Source organism: Gopherus flavomarginatus, chromosome 5, assembly GCF_025201925.1.
Source record: "Gopherus flavomarginatus isolate rGopFla2 chromosome 5, rGopFla2.mat.asm, whole genome shotgun sequence".
Classification (NCBI taxonomy): Eukaryota; Metazoa; Chordata; order Testudines; family Testudinidae; genus Gopherus; species Gopherus flavomarginatus.
The window spans coordinates 96,183,880-96,196,801 of NC_066621.1; the positions used below are offsets into that span (position 1 = coordinate 96,183,880).

The 12,922-nt window shown below is 43.2% G+C and overlaps 1 protein-coding gene across 3 annotated transcripts in view; it reads right to left on the bottom strand.

The window, feature by feature from the left end:
- GANC (glucosidase alpha, neutral C) overlaps nt 1-12,922 on the bottom strand; it is a 47,553-nt gene that overhangs the window by 17,106 nt on the left and 17,525 nt on the right. For all 3 annotated transcript variants that reach the window (XM_050954938.1, XM_050954937.1, XM_050954939.1), the window contains exons 9-14: nt 11,067-11,163; nt 9,958-10,138; nt 9,164-9,317; nt 7,134-7,369; nt 2,924-3,050; nt 746-825 (exon numbers count right to left, since the gene is read on the bottom strand). In XM_050954938.1, coding sequence (XP_050810895.1) covers nt 746-825; nt 2,924-3,050; nt 7,134-7,369; nt 9,164-9,317; nt 9,958-10,138; nt 11,067-11,163 — 875 coding nt within the window. The remainder of the gene's footprint in view (nt 1-745; nt 826-2,923; nt 3,051-7,133; nt 7,370-9,163; nt 9,318-9,957; nt 10,139-11,066; nt 11,164-12,922) is intronic.

Genomic DNA, 12,922 nt, shown 5'->3' on the forward strand with positions numbered 1-12,922 from the left:
GGAGGCAGAGGAGCATAAAAATTCATAAGAGAATTTTAAAATGTTAAAAAGGTTAGAGAAAAACTGCAGAAAAAGGACAGGAAAAAGAAACCGGGGAGGAAAAGTTGCCTTGGGACATGAAGTGAGGGGCCATAAGTAGCATGAGTTTACCTGTCCCTTGCAAAGTGGGGTTCCAACAAAAAATGATTGGGAGCTGGGCAGTGTTTCAGTGACACACACGTCTAATATTGAGTACAGCCTGGAAGGGGCTAGGAGCGATGTGACTATAGGCTATGAACAGCCAGTACTTCCACACTATTCTCCTAGCTTAAAGGACTCATTGTGGGGGAGGATGACTTGAGAGCAACTGGGAGCTCCTCAGAGGCAGCACTCTCACATCATTTCCTATGTGGACTCCTATTGAGAGAAGCTGGAAATGGGACAGCTGCATTAGATTACATGGTGGTAAAATGCTTATTCCCTGTCCACACCAAAGTCTCCACTGTTGCTATCATGGGGGGAATTGCATCAGTGATGAATTAGGCTCCTATTTTTCTTAGTGTTGACAAGACCACGGTGAGGTTCCTGTTGCAGTCTATATGGTTACCACTATATTCTGGATATTTGCCTCTACAGTCTAATGACTGTCTACAAATACAAAGCCCCACTGCCTTACTTATCTAGTAGTTTATCTCCTCTGACTGTCTCTTCCCCATTTCCCAGTTTTTGATGTGCTCTGTAGGATCCAAAGAGAAGAAACACAAACCTTATATGATTTGAAGGCAAACTGATCTGCATACCATTTTCGGACTTCAGGATTGGTAAAATCCAGGTAAGAAGAGGAACCTGCAGGTGTGGACCATCTGATTTATTATTTTAACTTTTATAGCATCTATAGCCTTGGCATTCAAGCACTGTGACATGTTGATACAATGATCTCCACAATGCGTAGCACCAAGACTTCTGCCTTTGCTGTAACCTTAATACATAACCCAAAATGCCAGGAACAAAAACCTAAGCAAAGTGCAACCAAGTGCTAAACTAAAGTAGTACACCTTACACTGTGATCTGAAGACCACTATGCTTGGGCTGTGGTGGGCTAAGTTCCACACCATTTAAAGATAGTGACCAGCATTTTGAATGGCACTCAGAAGTGACCTGAAAGCCAGTGAAGGAATCGAAGCCTTGATGTTACAGGGAGTGTCACTCAGGAGGTGGGTAACTGTGTTCTGCAATGGCTGTATTACGTTCATTACATAGTATAGAGCCACAGTGCTTTAAACATTGTATGCAGACAGCTGATTTGCTGTCAGTTTATGCCCCTGCTGGAACCCCATTGAGCCTTATATATTTCCTTGTTTACAGAGATGTCTACTCTCCATGCACCAGTATTCACCAACAGCATAGTGGACGTTTGGAAGTGCAGGCACTCCCAAGTATAGTCAGGAATGAAACAAAATGCATCTGTATACTTATTTCAGAGCCGCATCCATGTCACGACTCCCTGTTATTTGTTGCTAGGTTGTCCGGCTTGAAGCTAGCATTTTAAGACTGGCAACTTCTACAAAAATCATGTTTTCTGGAATTAGGTGGATATTTTAAAATATAAAATTGGGGCGTGTCAATCTTAATGGTGTCCAAATCCTATTAACTCTTATCTCACTTTCCCTTTTTCCTTCTCAGAATTTTCCCCTCCATCTGATCTAACTCTTTTCCAATTTTGCTGTTCTCACCTTTGCTGAAAAGGATCTTTATGGTACTGTTTCAGTGCCATGGCCACTGTCTCTCCCTGCATGGCCTCCAAACTTCAAGTGGAAAGGATTCCTCTAGCCACACACTATACAGTGAAGAATATAAGACCCACGCCATGAAGTTTGAAATGTTTTCAAAGGGGTGTTTCAGGCCCCAATAGGGAGAAAGTGTAAACGAAACCCTTGTTCACTGTTACAACATTGAACAGTGAAGTGTGGTGTTGGGTTTTATGTTATCACTGGCTTACTCCCATTGTAACAATCACCATTAAAAATCCAAGAAGGAACAGCAATCTCCTCTCTTTAAAATTAACACAGTTTAGTGATTTCAACTATGAACAATTCCTCCTGTTTCAAGAATCTTTCAGTTTGTTGTTATATCAACCAGTGACTTCAGCAGGAACCTTGAAGACCTTTTACTATTTCTTTTAACAATCCAGTTTGCACCAGTCTATTTGACTCAACCTTTGCTTACTTTTATAAACAATTTAATGTAACAGGCTGAGTAGGAGTTATGCAACATTGGACAATTTAGAGTACTGGTCTTTGCACAAGTTCAGTAAGCTTATAGTACCATGCACCTAGATTATATGCAGACAGAAGCATTCTCTTTCTAAGTTGCCAGTGGGTGCTTAACCCCCACTCTGCCCCAGGCCCTTTCCTCACTCCACCCTGTCCCCAAGCCTCCCCCCGCCTCTCCTCCTCCACCCCTGCTCTGCCCTGCCCCATTCTGCCCCCTCCTCTCAGAGTTCCTCCCCCTAGCTCCTCCCCCTTTTCCCCAGTGCCTCCTGCATGCTGCTGAACAGCTCATCCATGGCAGGTGGGAAGCACTGGGAGGGAGGGGGAGAAGCTGATCGGCAGGGCCGCTCATGGGTAGGAGATGATGGAGCTGATTGAGGGAGGGCTGCCAGTGGGTGCTGAGCACTAACTATTTTTGGAGCACCTACAGAGTCAGTGCCCATGTATGCAGAGATAATACTAATTACCTCTAACTAATGGTAGAGGAATGGGAAGACTAGGAGATGCATTAGAACTATCAAAAGACTTGGAATCGTGAATATCCAAGAATTACGCCAACACTTTTTTTCCTTTTGAGATGTTAGTTCTATCCACTTTTGACTCATGTTATTCTGCTACACATTACAAAATAAACAAATTCTAATGTATAGACTATAAGCAGTGGGTTTTCTTACCTGGCCAACAGATGCCCTCAAAGTCTTGGCCTTTCCTATTCTTCACAAAATACCCCTTCTTTTTGGCCTGAGAGTATAGGGCGTACATGGGATCAACCTTAATGTGAGGATCTATAATGACCACAAGCTGCCAGCATAAGAGATGAGAAGAATCCATTAGCATCAGTTGTTCAGCATATTACAGAAAGAGCTCCCTCCTGATTCAGGTTAAGGCAGAGGTAGTCACATTTTTGAAAAAGGAGTTACTGGCCCTTGTGCATACTTACTATACATATGTAAACTAGCTGATTTCACAAGATAAGTGGCAGTGCATGCTTGTCTACCTGAAATAAGGGTCAGTACTATACCATATGCTTCAGAAGAAAGTAACCTCCCCTAAAATCAATATAATACAACATTACACAATTGATGAGGTGGGAAAATAAATTTCTCCCTTACTGTTGTGGTGACTAGTTTCTTCCCTAAACCACAACATTTAATTACTGTGACAAAGTCAGGCTGGACTACTGCAATCGGAGTGATGGAAGGCAGGGATATTACCCTAGAATGAAAAAGGCCCTATTGTCTACAAACAGAAAAGAGGTTATCTCAGGTCAACTGAGGACACCTGGGACCTGTCTAGGACATTTAAAGCCCCCCCCCCCCCCCCCCGTGGGAGAGAAGGAGGAGAGACAAGCTGCTGCAGGATTAATGGCAGCAGGGAAAAAGGCTTCTCCAGGGTGAGAGGGTGCTCTTCTCCCTCCAGGGGAAACCACCAAACTGACTGCCTGTTTAGGAGAAGGATGGACACCATGGTGGCCAATACAAAGGCAACACCATCCCCTTCAAGACGGGGTAGGAAAAGGTATTCCCCCTATATTCTGTGTTGTAGATTTGTTTCTTTTGTATGGTAGAGGAGTACTCCTTGGGTCTGGCTTGAAAATGTTGATAAATAAACTCAGAATGGGAAGCCCAGCGCTACCCAGAGTGAGGCTGATTTACTTCAGGCCCCACCATCATCTGAGGGGGAAGCATTAAGCTTGGTGAGATGGAAAAAGTGCCCTGCCACATTACACATTGTGACAGCATATGCTATTATGGTCACCACTTATTATGATAAATCTTGTACAAAGTATGTCTTGGGAGGTATCATTGGGAAAAGTTATAGTCTGCTAAATACTATTGCCCTGTTAAAATGTATGTATCAACACTGTATATGGAATTATGAGATTTTGCTGTATGTTTGCTACTGAAACATGTTGTGAGTCTGGGGAATGCCCACAGTCTAGCTCTTTAGAAATAACAAAAGAACTATAAACAAAGGACTGGCATGTCATCCCCAGAGATACCTGCATGCATACAGAAAGTACAAGCAAGAATTTGGAATTCATATGGAAATCTGAGTGCACAGCACATAGGCAATGAAGTTGCCTGACCTCATGACACAGCAAGAATTTTTCCAGTAAAAAGGGTCAAGATACATGTGAAACGGAGACTGGTCAAGTTGGGTATGATCCATAACTTAACAAGAGACCATAGAGGACTCCTGCCTCCCCATACTTGGGAGGAGGGGGAAGACACACTCTAAAGAGGAGGACATGTGACCTAAGTTCCCTCCACAGTGTGTGCCTGTGTGGCCACGCAGGAGGCCACCAAGAGCCACACACTTAACTCCCCCAGTCCTGGAGCTGCTGCAGTGGGGAGAGGTGCCTCTCTCCCGGCCCCGGAGCTGCTGCGGCGGGGGGAGGGTTGGGGGGAATCCTCTCTCCCCGCTGCAGCCCCAGGGCATCCTGCACCTCAAAACCCTCATCCCTGGCCCCAACCCCGAGCCTGCACCCCCAGCCAGAGCCCTCACCCCCTCCCACACCCCAACCCTCTGCCCTAGCCCTGAGCCCCATCCTGCATCCTGAACTCCTCATTCCCAGTCCCATCCCAGAGCCTGCACCCCTGGCCAGAGCCCTCACCCCTGCACTCCAACCCACTGCCCCAATCCTGAGCCCCCTCCCACATGCCAAACCCCTCGGCCCACCTTCACCACACATCATCTTCATATTGGTGCACATAACTAATTTTTTCCCATTCATGCAGAATGAATTTTGAGGGAACATTGCATATGACTGTCCCACATGTCTCCTCTGCCCAGTGATTCCCATACCCTTCACCCAGCCTGGGGCCACCACGCTCTCCCTGACCCACATTACCTGCGGCAGTGGGGCAGGGCAGGGGCAGAGAGGGGCTCTGTCCTTCTCTCCCTGTGTCTCCCATCTCCATGTTCAGTAGCAGTCTCTGGCAGCTGGGCAGGGGGCTAGATGGAGCTGCCTGAGAGAGCCTGGCTGGGAGGCAGCAGCTGCCCCCTTCCTGCTCAGATTTGGCTGCCAGGGACAGGGGCTGAGCATGCCAGGGTAGGGAGGGGGACCGGCTCGCTTGGCCCCTGGCCCCAGCAACAAGACCTGGGAGTGGGGGAAGCCCACAGCCAGTCCAGCTGCTGGAGTCAGAAGCCAAGCAATCTGGAGTCCTTTTCTCCCCTGGCATGTTTCTGGCTCGCTCAGCCTCTGTTCCTGGCAGCCAAGCCCAGGCAGGGAGCGGGTCACTGCAGACTCCCAGCCAGGCTCTCTCAGGCTTCTTGGTAACCAGTGTGATATTGCAGAAACTGTTTTGTTACTGGCTTGATGAATCCAATTATAGAATAAACCACCAGTTTGGGGGATTGTCTGCCCTATTACTTGCAGTCTGCCCTAAGTATAACACTCTCAGTGTAGCCCATCCAGGCACCCGGTTACAATATAAAAAGGGGGAACAAAGGCCCCTGGCCACCTCTCTTCTCTTCCATCTTTACTAAAACAAGATTGATTGTAAGACTTGGAACTGGGGAAGATTGATCCCAGGCTGGGAAAGGAAACCAGCTTATGTACTAAGAACTGAACTGCCTGCAACATCCAGAGGGGTGAGAGAAACTGTTCGCTTCAAATTTAGCTTTCGTAAAGTTTAGGAAACAGCTTCCAGTTTTTATCTTTTATTTCAATGCCAACCTACTAGTAATCACTTAAAATCTATCTTTCTGTAGTTAATAAACGTATTTTAATGTTTTATCTAAACCAGTGTGTTTTTGGCTGAAGAGTTTGGGGAATCTAGTCAGATTAGCAAGGGCTGGCGCATATTTATTTTCTTTGATAAAATGACTAATTTAAGAGCTTGCACTGTCCAAGGGGGTCTTGAGCAGTGTAAGACGCACATTTCTGGGGTGCAAGGCTGGGACTAGAGATAAATGGGTGTCATTCTATATGTAAGAGTGGCTGGGCATAAAACTCTGGTAGTTGTCTGGGGGTGAGCGGGCAGAGTGGCAACTCATACAACAAAGCAGCACACACTGTACACTGCACTGGAGCATTAAGGGGGCACAGCTATTTTATGAGCTGGATTGTACTTTGGGGATGTCACACTCATATCTTAACATGCATAATAAATATCAGTTATAAAATTTTCCTGACCTTTTAAAAAATGTAACCATTGTATTTTGCTTAGTTGCCTTCTGCAGCCATTAATTCCTGATAATTAAGAAGAGGTGCTACTATGTAACTTATTATGACTTCACTACTTTAACATTGCTCCAACAATCATTGGTTTTTGGCTGAAATCAACTATTGTATGAGTTCATTAGTTGGTTACATATTCTCTAGATTCTGCACTTGTATATCTAATATATTTAAGTCCATACATCTAAGGACTATACAATAAAAGCAGAAATAAAGATTAACCAACCTGAATGCACTGCCAACTACAGCTGAAGGATCTGACACAAGGGCAAACTCAGTAGCCCTTAGGCAACCAATCCCACCAAACAAGAAGGAACAATTCCCAATTAACATAGATAGGGGAGAAAATGGATTATCAATATAAAAAAGAAAAGCAAAAACAGAGAAGGGGGCTTAACAATGGGTAAAGGACACCCTGTTGAAATAAACAGACCTTCCTTTAGGACCTAAACGCTGCAGACAAGGACTGCAGTGAAACCTCCTGTAAGATGGAGTTTTACATAGGTGGAGCCTAGACCAAGAAAGCTTTGTCCTCTGCCTTATGCTAACTAAGCAAAACACTAGTAAGAACTGACCCACCACAGCCACTAGTAACTGCTGGTGGGGACATGGAATGAGACATGTTTGCTCAAGTATTTAGGGCCTCCCTAGATTATGCTGTACAATGACATTTTCCATCCTCCCTCTGTATAATGTACCTTGCGTTTTTTCCTCTTGAGCTGTTCCTGCATCCTTTCGGGGTGCTGGAATTTTTTCTTGTCCCAGGTGAAGTACCTCTTTCCTTCTGTGTGCTCTATGTCCAGCCATATAACATCATAGGGGATGTCATGCTCATCAAAGCCAGTGTCTACTGTCTTTACATCCTGCTCGTCCTCATAGTTCCAGCGGCACTGGTGGTAGCCCAAGGAGAAGAGTGGAGGCAGGGCTTGAGTGCCTAGGAACAGATATGAAGTTAGAAACTCAGCCAATAAGCATAATAATGGTATTGCCTTTCAGCGTTATCGTGAATCTTTGGAAAAGTCAATGGGAGTGGCATGGCTGAAATCATATGTAACTGTTTGAATATGAAGCATACTTACCTAAGGTTCAGTCCAGAGCACAATTTTCACATTTTGAGTTTGTAACACCAGAAACTAAGATCATAACAAAAATTATGGATAAGCTTAACTTTAGCAGAAGCTGCTGTAATGATTATATCATATGGGTGAGAAATCATACTGTTACCGGGTGGCATAATAATGCAGTGTTATTCTAGTGACCATTATTACTCTCCGTGCTAAAATTTTTCTTGATGTTTAAAAATATTGTGGATGAATTTAATTTTCATTGACATGAATAACTAACATGATCAGGCTTAGCAAAAAAGGCCATTGTAATCTTCCTACCAGTTCACCTCAAAAATGATTTGTAATTCCCCTTACTCTGGCACTTGAGCAGAAATTAATATTTGCTTAGTAATAGAAAATAAAACCAGTTCCTTAGGTGCAACAATACAGCAAAACCAGAGGGTCACATTTTTTTGAAACTTTTTCATAGCGTGGGCCTCAGCTTTGAGAGATGGTCTTGTAAACTATTTGCCCTCCCATTCATGACTAAAAGGACCACTTCCTCTCCTATTCATGATCCAATAATATCCCCGTGGCAATTGCTTATGTGGAAAAGTAACATTAGGAAAGTTTGTGCGCTCTTAACTGTCTTAAATGTAGTAAGACAAGGTGGGTGAGGTTATACCTTTTATTGGACCAACTTCTGTTATCTCTTTCACCAAGCTATTGAGATTACTTCACGAAGCTCTTCTTCCACTAACTGAAGTTGTTCCAATAAAACATATTACCTCACTCATCTTGTCTCTCTAATATCCAGGCACCAACATGGCTAATAATAATAATGGGAGATATACCTATCTCCTAGAACTGGAAGGGACCTTGACAGGTCATTGAGTCCAGCCCCCTGCCTTCACTAGCAAGACCAAGTACTGATTTTTGCCCCAGATCACTAAGTGGCCCCCTCAAGGACTGAACATGAGTTATAAATTTTTTTTTTATAATTTTATAATTTAATTGGTCTGCTAAACCCTAGGTTTAGCAGACCAATGCTCAAACCACTGAGCTACTCCTCCCCCTCTACAGTGTAGTAGGTAATTTTTCCTTTATAAAAAAGTCAGTTACACTGTCTGCACTTTTGCTTTTCTGTCTCCCCTTGCCCATGACTCTTTGCCACCTGGCCTCTTTCTTCTCCTTTCACCCTGCACTTGCTTTCCTGTCACTTTGCTACCTTCTCTCATGGACACACTGGCCAGCTACCATCTCCTCCTCCTGCTCCCTTAGAGATACTATCCAGTTGCTTCATTCCTTTCTCCCACTGGTGCTTGGTAGCGCCACTCGCTAGAATTTTCTCCTGTTTCCTCTCTTCCCTCATGAAAGAGCAGCCTCAAGTAGTAAATAGATTGGCTTCACATTTCCAGCTACTTTTAGAGGCCAAGCCTGAACACCTGTAGATGCTGTTGAAAACAAGGATGAAAGCCATTTCTCCACAAAACACCAATAAGTGCTCTGTGAACCACATTTTGGGAATGGCTGTCCTACTGCATTCAATGAGATAAGTAAACATTAGTCCACTTTTTGATACAATATGTTCAGCGGGTAATTGTTCCACATTATTAAGGTGATGACAGGGAACCTCAGTGATGAATGTACAATGCTGTTTCTTCACTGATACAAGATAATACCTGTCAATTGTGCATATTGCTTGAAGATATCAAAAGGGGTGGGTCCCATTAGGAGGAAAACATCAATTATTCCACTTTCTGACATCCAGCGCACATCAGTTTGAGGCACCACTTTCTGCTTAGTTATGGCTGGAGGAGATCTGGATGGTACATGCTTTGAAAGAAACAGAAAGTAGAATCTGAAGCCCTCTCTCTACCAAAGATTAACTTTACAATGTCTCCATTGATTGTCCAGACCTTAATAGTTCTCTCTGATTTTTTTATATAATTTAATCTAAATAGTGTATTTTTGTTCATGATAATGCAATATCTTATTTTACTGTCTCATTTTAATAAGCAAAAAGAATGTTGGATGTGAAATCACATCTATATCCTTGTTCCCTGAATATCAACAATAGAGTCACATGAAGCATTGGGGAGGGGAAAAATACCAATAATTTCTAATTTTCATGGTTTGATAAATGCTAGCTTAAAAATGCTTAATATGTTTTCTGCACTTGATAGTGTTGGATACCTATTTTTATGGATTTCTCTTGCAGGATTTGAAGTACTTCAAAATTTTCTTTTCTTATATGAAATTTACTATGTGATTCCTGCATCTTGTGTTCTGAAAAATGCACCTTTGTGATTATGTCTAAAGTTCACTAAAATAAATGAGGAGGGAGAGAAAAGAGTTACAATTCCTGATTCACTGAGGCAAAAGGTGAACATGAAGTTACATTATCAAATTGCCCTGTACAGGAGTATTTTAATTTCTTATTGTGCCTAGGAGTTCAATATCATGCATCTCTCACCTCCATTACAGCTTTTGTATTAATCTCCACTAGAGTTTCTGAGGAATTCAGCCAGAAGATCCCAGAAGTTCTGTTAGGTTTATGTGCTAACAGAAAGGGCACTGAACCATAAATGCCCATTTTGTCATGGATCTTGTGCCCATAGACATCCAAGTTAAAAAGCCGGTAGGCATCATCGTCACTGGAATGAACAAACAAACATTACTTGTAATAATTACTCACTGGACCAAGTTAAACTCTGCTGCAACTCTACTGAACTCAAAGGTGTTACAGCAGGGATTAATATGGTGTATTCTTTATTACAGTCTATCATTTATCAGCAAGATACGACATGTGGCATGGATGACCATTTCTATCGCTTTGCTCAAAGCTAGCTGTATCAAATTACATCTCTTGCTGTCAATGACACTGCTTCTGATGTGGTCTCATCCTTAAACTATTAACACTCACCTTCCCCATTTTTCTGCTTAAATCCCATAGAGCTGTCTGGAGCTGCTCTTTTATGCATTTCAGTAAAGTATATTCTGTTTAAACCTGAGAAATACTCATGCAGAATTGGCTGCACAGAAACATAATAGAGAACAGGAAGAGTCACGGGCAGCACTGTGGAGTTGGAAGCAGAGCAGCTTACTCCTTGGGAACAGATGCCATCATTTTATGTGTTGCTTGCTACCATTAGAACAAAACACAAAATGTATTGTGTACTGTACTGATATGTGTCATACACATCTCAGGCCTTGTTTGAATTAAATCATCTGGAAAACTTTATGGTTTCTCCATTACAGGACTTAAAAAGTTTTATTTAATTATTCACCAATCCACTTAACACCTAAGCTGCACTAACCACTCCTTGTGCTCATTCAGTCTTAGATTTCCTCACATCACACCACTAATATGTCTGTTATGACTCGCAATGGCCATCCAAACAACAATCCGGTGTGCTCAGTTAAACTGTTGCGCAAATCTAAATGTTCAAAGGTGACATCAGGACAAAGATCACTGGCACTTGTTCCCGTTGGATCTTCAAGTTTCAGATGTGCTACCCCGCCTAATTATCCCCAAAATCAGAGTTACAGCCCTCTTTAGAAGCAAATCTGCCACTCTTTTACCTGGTGTTTTTGAGGAGAAGTGTTTCTGCATGCTCTGGTATTCCATAGACATGTTCACATCCATGCAAAGAAAAATCCAAGCCTATGGAACTGGGACCTGTAGGAACAGTATTAAGATACAACAGCCCTGAGTTCTGCTCTTCTCATGGCCTAACTTTAAGAAATAGATCAGAACATATTAATTATAAAAATGTTCTGTTTACCTATTGCTTCAAACTTGATTTCAGATTCACCTCCATTATTATATACCTACTATATGGGAAAGTTTTCTAGGGGTACTTGTTTGTAAATTTGTTGTTTATAAATTTTGATCAAATCATGAAGGGCAAAAAGAATGAATTTATAGTAAAAAATGCCAAAACTTGCAGGTTACTTTATTTTTATCAAACTATTCTTTATTATGTAATAAAACAGTTTTATGTCCTGACCAAACATTGATCAGGACGCGGGACAAACAAGTATATATTGGGACAGTCCCGATAAAATCGAGATGTCTGGTCACCCTAATAAGATATGGGACTTTAATCACTTCTTAGAAGAGCTTTAGCCAACCAAACAAAATCATTGTATATTGATCTTTGTGCCTTTGAAAGATTTTGGGTTGCAGGTCCTGGAGACTGAAATTCTCTTTGTGTCCACAGAACAGGTACAGCACAGGCAACAGGAGTGCGAGCTTCCCCACGCTGTGCCACCTGTGTGCCTCCTCAACCATCACCTAGACAACTTTTATAGAAGGGATGTTACAGCAATTTAGTTTCCATGGCCCAGATCCACAAAAAGACTTAGACATTGTGATGCTGAGCATCATGACTCCTAAATTTTAAGGGCCTGGCAAATCACAGGAAGAACACTGCAATCCACAAAGCATGAGTTAGGAGCCCGGGATCCTACACAGTGAATGAGAGAGAGGCACCTTAAACTGCAATACACAAACCAGTGTGGTAGGTGGGGAGTTGCCTAACCTAGCCAATGGGAGATGAGGCCAAAGGTGGGGGCTGTCCTAAGTACTGCCCCTCTCATGGAGACAAACCAGGAAGATAGGTATTTATCCCTGTAAGTCACTTGTGGGGCCCACAACAAAACAGCTGGGTGCAGGATCTCCCTTGCAACCTTTTGCTAGTAGATAAGGTGCTCACTCAGGATGTAAAAGATCCCTGGTTTGAGTTCCCTCTCCTCCTAAGCGAGAGAAGGAATTTGACCAGGGATTGTCCACATACAGGTGAGTGTTCTAAGCACTAGGCAATACAGTCATTCTAACTCTTTCTCTGGCCCAATTTATATATAATTGTTCAATTAAAGTGGAACAACTTAAACAGGCGATACTGAAGGAGCCCTATATCAGAATATTCCATTGCCTAGGACCCTTCCCACAGAGGGGGCTGATCCCTGTTCAAATTCCTTCTCCCCCCCACAGGATAAAGGGGATCTTGAACCAGAGGTTAGCCATAACCTGGGTGAGTACCCTATCCACCAGGCTAACAGTTATAAGGGAGCTACCCTTCCTGTTCTTCCCCTCTCTGCCAACTGTTTTGTGTGAACTCAGCGGCAGGGCCCAATTCTGCAGCTTCTGAGCATGCCTACTGGATCTGGGCTCCTGTATGGGACTTAGACAGCTGAATGTCTCTCTTCCTCAGTTTGTGAATTGCTCTGGGGCTTACACAGGAGCCAAACACCTGGACACCTATCATGAGGCAGCAGTGTGCATGCTCAGGCAGATGATAGGCATACGGGCACCTAGGAAGAGGCTGCAGCATGCATGCCCAGAGGTAAAAACGTAGGTATCTACAGGGATAGGTGGCAGCTGAGTGAGAGTTTTGTGAATCACAGTGGTGCCTAAAAATAGGACTTAGGCACCT